General features: G+C 38.2%; 1 protein-coding gene across 3 annotated transcripts in view; it reads left to right on the top strand.

The window, feature by feature from the left end:
• The window catches only part of Chs2 (Chitin synthase 2), a 261,613-nt gene that overhangs the window by 79,085 nt on the left and 166,437 nt on the right, over positions 1-16,091 (top strand). For all 3 annotated transcript variants that reach the window (XM_017625143.1, XM_017625159.1, XM_017625154.1), the window contains one exon: positions 7,800-8,013. In XM_017625143.1, coding sequence (XP_017480632.1) covers positions 7,800-8,013 — 214 coding nt within the window. The remainder of the gene's footprint in view (positions 1-7,799; positions 8,014-16,091) is intronic.

Raw genomic sequence — 16,091 nt, 5'->3', positions numbered from 1 at the left:
TCTTAGCACGGTGCATAGGCAACTGGCTGAGTCAGTGGGATCGTCGGTTCGAATCCTACTGAAAGAAGTCTGATGAGGAAATGTGGTGATTTCCGAAATAGCTATCACTTCTACCATTTTTTCAAATTATTGTTGCTTTTCCACAATAAATTTTCATTTAAAAAATGGCCTCGAGCTCATTATAAAATTGTTGAATATATTTGAGAATTTATTTCAATAGCGCGCTCTTACTCTGCTGCAATAATTGTAAATGCAATAGAATCCTTCGTTTCCTTCAAAATATGTAAAATCAAACAATTTTAGCATAAATAAGCATTTGATGAATGTTTTTTTAATTCCTTTTCTCTTCGTTTTCCTTCATTCAGCTGTCTTCAAAAAACAACTGATAGCTGGCAATTCTGCACAGGTTTCCGCAAGGGTTGCAGCATGTCGATTTTTCGTTTTTCGTAACGTAGCTCCGAATTACGAATTACGAAAATTCGTGTTCTAGAATAAGGGTGTTTAACTTTATAAATCGAAAGTTTGTATGAAAATGTCACTTTATAGAGCTCTTTAATTTTATTTTATTTTTCATGAATAAGGCTATTAGTCTTTTAAAGTTTTTGCGCAGTTGAAAAAAGTAGTTGAAGCCATGAGGAAATATAAATGAAGTCCTTAAATAGTGGTACGTTTCCACAGTTTGAAAAAATATGTAATTTTGTTTGTTGTTTGTAAACGAAATGGAAATTTATTATCCTCACAGACAGTCTATCAACAATATCTGCAACGCAAAATATTTGTAACAACAACCATTTGATAACTGCTATAAGGGACAAGTTAATAAAGTAACAAGGTCAAAATTATGTGAATATCCGCAGAAGGTGGGGCTAACAGGAAATGAAAATGCAAACAAACGAGCCAAACTAGCTGCGAGCGAACCGTTAATAACTTTTCCATACACCAGTAAAAAGGATATTTTTTCAAAAAATACTTCGTATACAAAACTAAGCTCCGATGATAGTTGGGAAAATATTTCACATTACTACACAAAAATAAACCCAAAAGGGATAAAACCGGGATATACAGTCTCCTGCAACCCCTGCGAGATCACTAACTTTGTGAGACTTTTGAACAAAAGCCCTAGAACCACTTGTAATTTTTGTCAAAACCAGGCTTTAACTGTGGAACATATTGTGACTAACTGCCCAACCATCGCTTTCCATCGGAAAAAGATTTTCAACACATCCAACCCTTTCTGCTCTCTTATGTCACCATCCACTGCAAATATCAAAAAAATTAACGACTTCCTTAAACAGATTATATTCTTCAATAGAATATAATAACTACTTATAGACAATTGTAACATTATTTAACTCAATTCATTGTATTTCATAAGTATCTACAAGTAAAAACGTAAAGCCCTGGTAGCTATAGCTTTTAAGTAGAATGATAATTTTTTTATTGTTTTTAGTATTAATAAATAAATAAATAAATAAATATAGTGATTTACAAATAGTTGCTACCTATAAGTCGAATGAAATATAAAAAGCGTAGTAAAAATAGGATAAAGCGTAGTTGAGTAGCAACTTTTAAACATTTTGCAAAATCTTAGCAAATTTACTACGATCGTAGCAAAGATACCGTCGCTGCTCGCTAATATGAAAGGATTTTTTCTCTCGCAATTCGATATGCACGCCTTATTATTGGCTTTTGAGTAAAGTACGTGCATATAAAGTTTTATTGCTGAACAAAAGCTCCCTTGTTTGAACACGGTTTTGCCACTTGCATAAAGAAAAAAGGAAAAAACACCAATTTGGAAAGAAGCAAGTTTTTTTCACGTAAAAACAAACAACATGAGTTTATATCCTTAACTGACACTATTTCTTTCTTATATGTATACATCAGGGATGTTGCGAATATTTGAATTCGCATTCGTTATGCGAATGATTCGCATCATTTAACATATTCGCATTCGCATCAAATTATACGAATGTTTTGCGAATGCGAATGTGTACATGGGCATAGAGTCCACTCTAATATTGTTGAAATGCCTGTCTAACCAGGGTGCGGACAATAACCGGCTTTTAGCTTCAGGCGCAAAACGGTTAAGTGGTATATCAAGCAAATTGATGAGCCTTCAACAAGTACTGCTAAAAGTCTTATAAGCAACCTAGAAATAATTTTAGATCCCTCCAGTGAAAGCGAAGGCTCGGATGTAGAATCTGGGGACATTAGAAAATGTGAAATTAAAGCTCAATTGAAGGTCTATCTTAAAGAAAAACGAGCTTATCTCGGTGAAAATCCACTCGATTGGTGGAAAACTAAACTAAAATTACTTTTTTGAAATGTAATATGCCCCTTTTGAACTTTTACTACTAGATGCACTATGGTCTGGCAGCTACTATTTTCTGGCCAAAGTAATTTTTTAGAGTATCGATAAATCGATTTTTTTTTGTCCCTTCACTAAATTAATTCTCCAGAGTAAAAAAAATACATACTCATTATTTTCTTAAGAGTTTTCCCAATGAGATATCAGGTGATAAAGTTGACATTTCTACTAAAAGTTTACAAATTTATTTTTTTCGTAGTCAGTATTCTTGTAGCTCGTAATGGTATAAGTCTTTGAGTGAGAAAAATACTTCATAAAAGAGAATGGAAATGAATATTTGTGTGATTAACTAAAAAGAAAACTAACATATAACTTGCTAAATAAAATAAAACTCATTTTCAAAATGGGCTCTAATTTGGGTAATAATATTCCACTTCAAGTAGAACTATAAAAAATTGGTTTCATTTGGCGGTCTTCAAGCTTTGTGGGCAATAAAAATGTTCAATTTAGAGTTTGTGGGCTGAGAATCATGTTGCACACTTTTGCATTTTTTGAATAATGGGCTCTTTTATCAGAAAAGGAGTGGTTTGCCGTGCCTTTCGATGTTTGAAAAGCAGCAATCAACAAAGATGTAAAAAACTGCTGTTTTAAACATTTTGCTGCGAAATATTATAAGACGGAAGGAAATAGCAAGAATGATATGCAAGTAGGTAGGTGCGAAATGCATTCTTGCATTTTTTTGTTTAAACTTGTACGTTACGTTATTTTTTCAACTTTATATCTAGCCTAATATTAGTAATATACTTGTTGTGCTAGTGTCCTTTCAAGTAAATACAAATATAAGCTTATATTTAAAGGAAAAAGTTTTTTATTTGAAGCAGCTGTGATTAGAAAAAAGTATATAGCAAAATTTAAAAAAAATTTTAAACTAAAATTTTTTTCAGATAATGCCATATTGGATCCAAACCCCACTTATATATAAGTCTTTGGTGAAAAAGAAAAACTTATAAAATTTGGTAGCCATATTGGATCCGCCATTTTAAATTTAAAAAATCTGCTATCAGATTCGAAATCAGCGCCCTCGTAAACTCCCCATATATATGAGTTTATGCTGAAAAGGAAAAAGTTATAAAATTTGGTCGCCATATTGGATCCGCCAATTTAAATTCGAAAAAGCTTACATCAGATTCGAAATCAGCGATCTTGAAAACCCCGCTTATGTATAAGTTTTTGGTGAAAGGTAAAGAAGTATGGTATGAAAGGTAAGAGGTATGGTGGTAGAAGTTGGTCGCCATATTGGATCCGCCATTTTGAATTTCGAGAATGTGACATTATATTCGAAATCAGCGACCCCATAAACTCCCAAAACACTAAGTTTCAAATCAATTTGGTTACTGCTCGACTTTTGACCAAATGATAGTCGCCAGACCATAGTGCACTATATACATACATGTGTAGGTTAAGCACTTGTTCAATGTTCTATAATTTACAAAATTTTTATGTAATAAAACGTTGATTATAGCTTTTTTAATGTTATTCCAAACATTCGCATTCGCATTCACGAATGAGAAAAATATGACATTCGAAACATCGCTAGTATACATACATATTTACATATATATATCCCTCGTAATCAGTGTTGTCACTTTGTGAGTAATTCCTCAAAACGTGAGGAATTTCGGGGGCGCCTGAGTATTTTTTGAGGATTTTTATTTTGAAGAATTTTCTCTTGAACAAAAAGCTTTCCTAAGTTTTATAAAGAGCGAAATACCCCTGCAGTGAAAAGCCAAACCAGTTAGAAAAAATACTAGTTCATTAACTAGTATGTGCCTACCAGTTCGACAATTTCGAAGAACTTAGGCGATCAGCGACATCTGCCTTTGAATTGCCAAAGCCAAAAATAAAACGCAATTAATTGCTTTTCTTACAAATGTCGGCTGTGGCGTCACGTGAAGACTACTGGTTCTGGTTCTGAAATCGCAGGTTCGAGGCCGCTTGGAGGTGGTTAAGATTTTTAAAGTTAAATAAATGTAAGTAAAAATAATTTATTCAATTTATAAATAAATAACAAATTTGAAAATCTAATTGCGTTGCAAAAAAACATTTAGGAAGAAATATAAAAACAAAGAAATTAAACAAAAATTTTTTTTTATTAAATTAAAAAATTACAATAAACAGCATAAACAAAAAAATAAATTTATAAAAAATAAAAATAAAATAAAAAATAGAAAATAAAAATATTTTACCTGCGCCAGGACTTGAACCTGGTACCTCAGGCTTACCACGCGAGTGCTCTTCTCTGTCGGCCATTGTGACTGCTGGAGCGTCGCGAGCAAAAAGGCACACTTATGCTTTTCACGGGGCATGAATTGGCAGACTATCTCATCAACTGGTATGATGCTACTAGTATTTATACTAGTAGATGCTGATGCATAGCCTGACAATTGACATCTCGTAGGACATCGCAATGTTAAAAATACCAGTCGCTAACATTGAAAAAGGATAGAACGTGAACTAGTTCGGCTGAAACGCAAACCGGTAGAATTCTAGTTCACAACTAGTAGCTTTCCCTGCAGGGTATCTACGCAAGTGGCTTGTCAAACATTCTTCAAACCTACTTTGCCCATTTCGCCATACACCATGCAAACATGACTCGTACAAGCAAAGAATTTTAGTTTTCTTCCGGTTCACAATGTAAAAGGGTTTGGTTTTCTTCGATTTTTCTCTCTTGCGTCCTCATTCGGTAAAAATTCTGTAACGTAAACGGTTTGATCAAACGTCAACATGGCGACCAGAAAATCAAAAAATTTTGATTTTTGTTCACATTTCCCTCAAACGTCTTGTCAAACCTTCAAACACACCCATACACAACATAAATAGCTTTAAGGAAAGGGTTATTTCGCTTGGTTTGTCAGGCCGCTTGTATGGTGTTTTTCGCTCTTAAGCACATCTGCATTTGCTGCTAAATATTCAAAATGTTATCGATAATATTTTTCCTTCCATAGTTATATTTTCAACTTATTTTTAACTTGCAAAATCTCGAAACCGAATGGATAGAATACGCATTGTTCGATCATAAGAATTTTTATATTGATTCTTCATTAGATCCAGAAAATTATAGGAAAAAGTTTTTGAATTAAAAGATTCTTCAGGTTCATATGTGACCTGGTCTACGAAAAGGGAGCTTACGTGCGTAAACTAGTTTTCTGTGAAAAAGCTGTTAAAAGTAAGCAACTCGTTTCGTCAGTTTCTCATTATCTCGTTAATTGTTCTCCGCGCCGGACGTCCAGTAAGTGTTGTTGTTGGTCCAGTAAGTGTTGTTGTTGGTCGGAATATTATTATAGTTCATCGTGTAAGTTGCTAGTGTGGAACATTTAAANCTAAGCAAGTTAGGATTTTCTGCTTTTCACCACGTGAAAAAGCATCTCATCTTCCATCCGAATCAACCAAAAAGTGAAAATTGATTTTTTGACACCTAAGCCCCCTTTCCGTAGACCAGGTCACATATAAGTTTCCAAATTAAAAAAAAATTATATCTGCATTACTAACATAGCCCTTTTCTAATGCTTCAGTAGAACGTATATTTAGTAGTTTAAAAATGTGTAGGACTGACTTGAGGCCCATATTGAGCACTTATATAGTTGCTGCAATATTATATACAAAGCAAGGCATAAAAAACAACGGTGATACTTTGTTTGAACCGCAAGAACAAATACACCAATTGAATTGGAGAATGTAATTAATTTTTATACTAAGTACCTGTAAATAGTACACAGTACTCATAGCTGTAATAAGAAAATTTTGAGTACTTTTTCGGATTTTGAGGATTTTTCATTTGTTTCTCAGGAATTTGGTCTTTTTTTTGTGGCAACACTGCTCGTAATAATTATAAATCCACCACACATTGGCAAGTTTTACCAAATACCTTTTTATACCCGAGCGCACTTGTACACAAGGGTATTATAACTTTGTTCACATAACGGTTGTTTATAACAGGCAAATCGAATCGAGACAGATATAGACAAATGTATACATGAATGAAAAGAAAAATCGATTAAGCGGTGACTGTCTGTCCGTCCGTCCGTCTGTGCACACGATAACTCGAGTAAAAATTGAGATATCTTAACGAAACTTGATACGTGCACTTCTTCCGGGCGTAGGACGGATGGTATTGAAAATGGGCAAAATCAGACAATAACCACGCCTACCTCCCATATAACGGTAATTTTCAGAAATACGAAAACTGCGATATTTTAGTAACTACTGAAGATTATTCACTCAAAATTGACATTAACAATAATTTTTAGGTGACAAATAAGAATGTTTTTGTTATTTTATGGCCTCATAACAATTATATTCAACAATTTTTATTGAGCTTACATTAACAATGGCCTGAAGCTCAATAAAAATTGTTGAATATAATTGTTATAAGGCCATAAAATAACAAAAACAAATAACTTAAGGACAAGCACACCTAAAAGTTAAACATTCTATTAATAGAATTTTAACAAAAACCAACAAAACTAACAACCACATGATCAAGTTTAAATAGCACTGGAATAGCTGCGCTTGATTGTAGTTGGCTTAACAAATGCAATAGTGGAAAAAAGCAACAAGAATTCACAAGGCGAACTTAGCACAGTGCTGAAAGAAGTCTGATGAGGAAATGTGGTGATTTCCGAAATAGCTATCACTTCTACCATTTTTTCAAATTATTGTTGCTTTTCCACAATAAGACGGCCTAAAGCTCAATAAAAATTGTTGAAGAGAAATAAGAATATTATAAATTTTTTGAAAATGGGCGTAGCCACGCCCACTTATGGTTACATGTGTATATCTTGGTAACCGCTGCACCAATTTCTTCCAAACTTGGCACAGTTGTTGGCCTTGGTAGAGCATACCAAATGGCGAAACGTTTTTAAAATCGCAAAATAACCACGCCCACATCCGAAATAACGGTAGTTTAGAGAAATACGAAATCTTCGATAAATCAGTAAGTATTAAAGCTAATTTATTCAAAATTGATGCTTGGAATAAATCTTTACCAAGAAATACGTTTATGATGAAATTTTGGAAAATGGGCGTAGCACCGCCCTTTTATGATCACATATATGTGTCTCGGTAACCGTTCTACCAATTTGTACCAAACTCGGTATGGTTATTGTGCTTGCCACACGAAAGCAAAACATTGTAACGGTAAATTTCAGAAATGCTTGAAACTTCAATATTTCGAAATTTAAGGACGCTAATTTACTCAAAATTGATATACCTCGGCTTACCATGTAGCGGTAGCTTTCGGAAAGGTGAAAAACATATATTTAGTACGTGCGCCGGGTATTTAATGTTCGGCTCCGACCGAAGTTAGACTTGCTGTAATTTAATTTATGTATTACATTATGGCTGTTATGAGTCTATCTGAAATATCTAATCGCATTTTAACAGAATTCAGAGTAACGGAAAATCCTTGATTTATTTTTTACATACACTTAAGATTCAAATGTCATCGGAATCGCCAGCTGATATAATGGAAAGCGACAAAATACCCCAGTTGATCGTATGCGCCACAATGTGGCATGAAACACAAGAAGAGATGATGGAATTTTTAAAATCAATTATTCGGTTGGATGAAGATCAGTGTGCCCGACGCATGGCGAAGCTGCACATAAACGGCGGTAAACCAGACAATGAGTACTACGAGCTAGAGAGTAAGTATTTGCATACACATAATCAGAAATACAATTTTAGGGCCGAGTTTGATTAAAAGTCATTCGTAACAACCAAGAATATCATTGTTTTATTCAGCATATTTTATTTAATTATGGATATAATTTAGCAAAACTCAAAGAAAAGTCACATGCAATTCACCGAGGTATAGATAAAAATTCTTTTAATACTGAGTCAACATCAGTGTGACCGCGGGCTTGTGAAAAATTGTAGCAGAAAAGATACTTAAAAAGGTATCTATATGTATCACTTTTTTCATTTAACTATCAAAGCATCAATATGAAATAAAACCAATAATTTTTATGAAAAACCATATTCCAAAACAATTTAACATTTATTGCACGAGCAAGTTGAAATTATTTCCCGAAAGCGATTTGCGTAGTTTCAGTTGCAGTTACACCTTGCAATTTTAATTGCCGAAAGTGATTTCTGCAAATCTGCAAAAAGGACTTTCTGACTGTTTACACGGGAAAGTAGACTTTCGATTTCGCATTTTGACAGCAAAATGCTTTGAAAAAGAGCTAGCATTGCCACGTTTAACTACACCTTTAGTCTGGTAAACAATGTTTATCAACAGCTGATTCGTAGCTTTTTTCCTAAAAAAAAATGAATTGTAGCAAAAAATTTAAGGAATTTTATTTACTCAAATGCGTTATGCCTTTCGGCAACGGGCGGATTCAAGTTTAGATGAATATCGTACAGCTTATTGCATTTTACCAACTACCAGAAAAATTATCAAGCTTCCACCAGGATTATTCGGTAACCGGTAAACCGATACTAAAGTAATTTTACACAAACAAAATACAAATNTACACCTTGCAATTTTAATTGCCGAAAGTGATTTCTGCAAATCTGCAAAAAGGACTTTCTGACTGTTTACACGGGAAAGTAGACTTTCGATTTCGCATTTTGACAGCAAAATGCTTTGAAAAAGAGCTAGCATTGCCACGTTTAACTACACCTTTAGTCTGGTAAACAATGTTTGTCAACAGCTGATTCGTAGCTTTTTTCCTAAAAAAAAATGAATTGTAGCAAAAAATTTAAGGAATTTTATTTACTCAAATGCGTTATGCCTTTCGGCAACGGGCGGATTCAAGTTTAGATGAATATCGTACAGCTTATTGCATTTTACCAACTACCAGAAAAATTATCAAGCTTCCACCAGGATTATTCGGTAACCGGTAAACCGATACTAAAGTAATTTTACACAAACAAAATACAAATTTACCGCAAAACTCCACAGGCAAACACCGATGGCCTACCAACTGTCATTTTGACGAGCAGTATGATTGCAAGTTTTTGTGTGTGGGCACTTTGATGTCTTGATATGTATAAGCATTTGCCGCATGACACCGCCAGACAACATTCTCTCAACTTTGGTGTTTAACAACATTGTAATCTTTAAAACTTGCTGAATAACTTCTTAAAACGTTATCATAAATAATCCAATAGGGAACCGATTCTTATTTTGATTTAATATTAATATTTCATCGGTGTTACCACCAGCACGCTTTTTGGCAAGTGAAAATATATAATACGCGCTGACATATATGTATTGCAGTGGCGGACCCAGGTAGGGGAAATTGGGAAAATGTACTTTCGCAGGTTCAGAAAACAACGAAAATTCCAAAATTTTGAATTTTATAGTATTATTAAATTTCTTGAGATTTCTTATTTTTAGATAATTTCTAAAATTTCAAAAACTATCGAAATCCGGGAGATTCTAGAAATTTTGGTAAAATGAGAATATTTTGAAATGTACAAAATTATTGAGATTTTAAAAATTTTCTATACAGAGAAAAAAACACCTAATAAAATTGAACACCGAGGGAAATAATGCATAGTAAAANAGAGAAAAAACACCTAATAAAATTGAACACCGAGGGAAATAATGCATAGTAAAAATGAATACTTTATATTTGATTATCGTTTAAAAATGTTCGTATTTAAAAATAATATATTCATACAAAATTTATTACGCACGTATTTGACTGTTCACATCTGAGTATATATATGAGTGTAAATACGCACCCCAAGCATGCAGAGTACATGTTTATCCGTACAAATCGCGTGCTGTGATGCTCATGGATATTCAACATTTGAAAGCAAATTTATATGTCTGGGTCAGTGATGCCAGATATTCTCTGTTAAAAATCCCACGAAAATGGGGAAAAAATCCCTCAATTACCCACATCTTAAAAATTTATCCCAGAAAATTCCCAACGAATTTAAACATATACATGTTTTAGTAGTAAAGAAGTAAAATCATATAAAATAATAATAATAATAATTGGCGCTTACACATATGTGCTTGTGTTGTCACACAAAGGGGAGGGACATACAGTTTTATGCCGACTCCGAACGGCGATTGTATTTTTATGAGAAGCTGTTTTTCATGGCAGGAATACACTCGGAGGTTTGCCATTGCCTGCCGAGGGCTGACCGCTGTTAAGAAAAAACCCTTTTTCTGCATTTTTTCACTCATTCATTTTTTTAATTCCATTTTTTTGCTCACTCACTAAGGGCCTAAAATAATTTTTTGGTGACTTTAAAATTGAAGCACATTCATGTGCTATTTAACATTTCATCAGATAATTTGTTCCGCTTTTTACATGAAACACCAGTTACAACTGAAAAGATTCTTTCTTACTCAGCGCTTGAATTGGTTAACGTAAGAAAGTTTTCGAAATTTTCCTTAAACTTTTTAACAATTATATACCATTTCACTCCACATCACATCTTCAGAAAGATTAATTACGTAAGAATGTGGAATATTCTTGAATTTGGATCAATTATGCAACGATAACTGCGTCAAAAGAAAATCCCTTATTTATTTGAAATGCCCCTTTTTCCCTTTTATTAATTTTTGTTGCAAAATATCCCTCAAATAGGGAAATTACCCACAATCTNTTCCTTAAACTTTTTAACAATTATATACCATTTCACTCCACATCACATCTTCAGAAAGATTAATTACGTAAGAATGTGGAATATTCTTGAATTTGGATCAATTATGCAACGATAACTGCGTCAAAAGAAAATCCCTTATTTATTTGAAATGTCCCTTTTTCCCTTTTATTAATTTTTGTTGCAAAATATCCCTCAAATAGGGAAATTACCCACAATCTGGCATCACTGGTCTGGGTGTAGCTGAGTGCGCAAAGATGCTTGCCACAAGTTGTTGATATCCGGAGATGGTCGGGTTCGAATTCCACTGCAAGCAACATGCAAATTAAATTTGTATACCTTTCATGAGCATGAAATGATATTATAACTTTGGTCTGATGTTTGTAAGTACCAGAATAAGAAGAGATAGACCCATTAAAATGTATACTTAAATGATCAGAACGACGAGCTGAGTCGATTTAGCCATGTCCGTCTGTCTGTCTGTCCGTCTGTTTGTATGGAATCTAGTCTCTCAGTTTTCGAGATATCCGGATGAAATTTGGTAGGTGGGTGTATTTTTATAATGTATTAATCATTTGTCGGAACCGGAAGAATCGGACCACTATAACATATAGCTCCCATACAACTGATTAGGTTAGGTTAGGTTACACTGGCCGGCTGATGCGTCTTACATAGACCCGTTGGTCCTTTGTAGTGCCAGATGGAGGTCCGATTTACTGCGATCTAAAGTAGTCGTCGTATAGGACGTCACCGCTTTTTGCGAAGTTCAAGAGTGCCTTAATATCCAGTTTTGAAACCTCCTCTAGTCCTTTGAACTGCGAAGCTCCGAGATATCTAAGACGATTTCTAGCTAAGGCCGGACAGAAACAGAGGAGGTGTTCTAACGTCTCACTCATGCCCTCCTCCCTGCACTTCCTGCATGTGTCACTGTTACTAATGCCCATTCTGCTTGCGTGGGATGCCAGTAAGTGGTGGCCAGTAGGTTGTGGCCCGTCATTAGGCCGACAACTGTCCTGCAATCCCTACGTGACCGTGTAAGCAAGTAATGGGTGTTTCCTTTGCTGCTGTTGCACATGATCTTGGTGGTTTTGCATGTCGCTAATGCGTTCCATCTCCCCCTGATCCGGCACTTTCGGAAATTTCATTATAGATCGTTTTTAGCGACTTTTGTATTTCCCGTACTGGTTCGCTAGCAAGACGGATGGCACTTTTGGCAATCTCATCAGCTATTTCGTTGCCTAAAATACCCTTGTGGCCTGGAACCCAGTATATATGCAGCCGTTTATTCTCGGCCGCCCTGTCTACTGCTTACCTGCTTCTAAGGACATTTTCTGACGCAATACGATGTGAGATTATGGCCTTAATCGCCGCCTGGCTATCGACATATATATATTGATATTTTTTATATAGTTTCTGCGTTGCTAGCTATCTCAGCCGCTTTCCCTACAGCGAAGACTTCCGCCTGGAAAATACTGCATTACTCTGGAAGCTTGAAGGGTTGCCTGAGGTCTAGCTCGGCGCAATACACTCCGGCGCCCACTCCATCAGCCATTTTTGATCCATCCGTGTAGATGTTATACGTTCCGCTGGCGGGTCGCGTGCTCATGCGCCATCCGCCCTCCTTAACCGTAGCTTTAAACCTTCTTTCCCAGATGAAGCGTGGGGGTATGTGGTCTATTTTGTCCTCCATCCCCTGCACATCGAGCTGTGCCCGAAGGTTCTTGCGGAGAATTCACCTAAGGCCATCAATCTCGTGGCGGATTTCGCTGCAGTGCTCTCCACCGCGATGTCGATTGGTGGTAGGTCAAGTAGCCTTTCAAGTGCCGCCGTTGGATGGTCCTTAGCGCTCCTGTTATGCACAGTGCAGCGAGCCGCTGTAATCGCTCCAATGGTTTTCTATACGAAATTTTGTTTGCAGCGTTCCACCATACCAGAGCGCCGTAGAGCAATATCGGCTTAACTACCGCTGTGTAACACCAATGCATGAGGCCAGGGGATAGGCCCCATGTGGTACCCAGCATCCTTTTACATGCGTAAAGGGCACCACTGGCCTTTTTCACCCTTTGCCTCCACATTTAGCTTCCACATCAGTTTGCTGTCCAAAATTACTCCCAGGTACTTGGTGTGATCCTTGATTGATAGCTCCGCCCCGTTGAGCCTCGGGGGTTTCCACGCGGGGATTTTGTACCTTCTTGTGAACAGTACCGCATCCGTTTTTCAGCATTTACCTCTAAGTTGACTGTTGTCGCCCATCGATGTACGACCCTTAGAGCGCTTTCCATTACGTTACTGATGGTGTCTAGGAATTTCCCCGTAACAACTATAGCTATGTCGTCCGCATAGGCAATTAGTCTGGGTGCGTTCCCTTCGAATTTTCCCAGAAGCTCATTCGCTACGAGTAGCCACAGGAGTGGTGACAGAACACCACCCGGAGGAGTTCCTCTATGCGCTAGTCTGAGCAACCTGGCTTCGTTCCACTCCGCCTTAATTTTCCTGCAGCTCAGCAGGCTTTTTATCCATAGTAGGATGGCAGACTCTACCTGGGCTGCTTCTAGGCTTTCCATTATTGCCTCATAGGAGACATTATTAAATGCCCCACTTATGTCCAGAGAGACCCCTAGGGCATATTCTTTATGCTCCAGAGCTTTTTCTATTACCGCGGTTAGTGAGTGAAGTGCAGTCTCAGATGGATCTACCCTTCGTGTAGGCATGCTGCGCCTTTGATATGCTGGCCGACGGCAGCTTATCCCTAATGTAGGCGTCCAGAATCTTTTCGAGCGTCTTTAGAAGGAATGAGGTTAGACTAATTGGTCTGTATTCTTTCGAATAGAGGGGATTTCCCTTGTCCGCCTTCGGTATGAATACGACCCTCGCCTCTCTCCAAAGGACAGGCACATAGTTTAGTCTTAAACATCCCTCGTATATTATTTTCAAGTATGGTGTCAGCACTGCGGAAATTTTTTGCATCATGGCTGGAAAGATACCGTCTGTGCCTGGGGACTTAAACGGCCCGAAGCCATCGATTGCCCACCGTATTTTTTCTTCCGTTATGATGTCCGGGGGGACATTTTCCACGCTATCTCCTAGAAGTTGCAGATCTATGCTGTCTGTACACCCCGGAAAGTGTGTGTTGACTAGGTCTTCCAGTGAGTCCTCACTGCTTCCAGTCCACTCTCCACATTTTTTACGTAGTAACCTTGGAGTAGTCGGGTTCTTGGATAGCAATTTCCTTAGCCTGGCTACCTCGGTTGTTTTTTCTAATTCGCCGCAGAAGCTCTTCCACGACTCCCGCTTGCATTTACGAATGCAATGTATTCCTTAAGTACTTCCTTGTATTCCATCCAGCAGAACTCGTCATCGGCTACCTTGGCCAGTTTGAAGAGTTCCCTAACATTTTTCCTGAGTGCTCCGAGCCCCCTGTTCCACCAAGGTGGCTTTGAACCTCGATTGGCATGTAGCGGAGGGCATGCGATGCGATAAGCTTTATTTAGAGTGTTGGTAAGTGAGGCTACCAGTTTCTCCAATTCAGAGGGGGAGTCACTTACCCTATTCTTGGTTAAATTCTTCCTCACTACCCTTTCATACAATTCCCAGTTTGTATTCCTGTGATTTCTGAAGGTTTCGCTTTTTGTACGGGCTGAGAATTTTACCTGAAATCCTACATACCTATGGTCAGAGAACGAGGGTGTACTAAGCACCTCCCAATTCTGTACTCCGATTCCCCCACTAGTGTGGAGTGTTATGTCAAGGACGTTCTTCGAGGTAGGGCCAATATAAGTTGGTTCCTCACCCCGGTTAGCTATATCTAAATTACTTATTAATATAAAGTTTAGTAAAGACTCACCCCTTTCGTTGGTATCTCCACTCCCCCATACTGTGTTGTGCGCATTGGCATCCGCGCCTATGATGAGTGGGCGTTTCGCCTTCTCGGCCTCTCCCACCAACCTCCGGAGCTCGTTTGGTGGCGCCTCCTCGTCGTGAGGCATGTAACAAGATGCAAGGAGTATTGTGTCATCCTTGCCATCCTTCACAGCTACCACCGTCAGATCATCTGAAGAGAAATTAAGATCAATATAAGAGTGTATGTATACTTTTCTTTACCAGTATAGCTGTTCTTACCCTGTTTGTTGCACTCGGGGTGTGCGTATAGTATGTTTGCGACTTTAGTCCAGCTACCACGTTTCCCGACGCTATCCATGGCTCCTGGACTAACGCCGCATCGTAGCCGATCCTCTCTAAATTGAGGAGGAGCTCGGCAGAGGCGACCTTGCTTTTATGCAGATTTACCTGAAGAACCTTCACTGCAAGGATCAGGATTCTTTTCGGGGTCGGGTAGAATCTCCGGATCACCCTTCTCGGTCTCCTGGAACTTCATGGTGGCCTCCAGGATCTCTCCCAGATCCTTCTCGACCTCTCGCTCCTCCAGTGTATTAGCATTGTTATCTGCCAGGCTTCGCTTCTTCAGGCGAAGGTATACGCTATCTATGCCCCACGCCATCTTCCCGAACCTAGCGTACAGTATGTCTTCGGCTGGCTTGTTTATTTGGAGGATGCAATTTTGGCTGCCATCCTCCTTACAGGAGTTGGTGACCTTTAACACCCTCCAATCTCCCGTCGGCACGTCTGGGTTCTGTCTCTGCAGAAGCCGCAGCGCATTCTCCGGTTTTACCGTGCGGGGTATGAGCACCTTCGCTTTCGGTATGGATGGTATGCAGCTGCGGTCCACAACCTCCAAGACGGCGCCCTCCCACNTTCCCACAGGCCTTGAAGTGTCGCAACAGCTTCCTTTACCAATAGTAGAGAGGGATCGTCCTTACATCTTATTATTTTCACCCCATTTAGCCACCCCGCACCATCGAAAGTTGGCATGGTCGTGGTGGGGTCCCCATCCATTTTTGCGACGAGCGCATCCAGCAGCTTATGCTCTACTGCTCCCCAGCGCTCCTGAGAGATTTGTCCCAGCGGATTGCTCCGGTCTATGAGTGCCACGATAAGGTGTCTTCTGGCTATCTCACTGGCCATTGCCGCCGCTCTCGATGTAGTCGGTCTCTCTAGATCGAGCCTGANGTCCCAGCGGATTGATCCGGTCTATGAGTGCCACGATAAGGTGTCTTCTGGCTATCTCACTGGCCATTGCCGCCGCTCTCGATGT

The sequence above is a fragment of the Rhagoletis zephyria genome, unplaced genomic scaffold, assembly GCF_001687245.7.
Source record: "Rhagoletis zephyria isolate East Lansing unplaced genomic scaffold, Rhagoletis_zephyria_1.1 Rzeph_scaffold_00060, whole genome shotgun sequence".
NCBI lineage: Eukaryota > Metazoa > Arthropoda > Insecta > Diptera > Tephritidae > Rhagoletis > Rhagoletis zephyria.
This window is presented reverse-complemented; position numbering and strand designations above follow the sequence as displayed.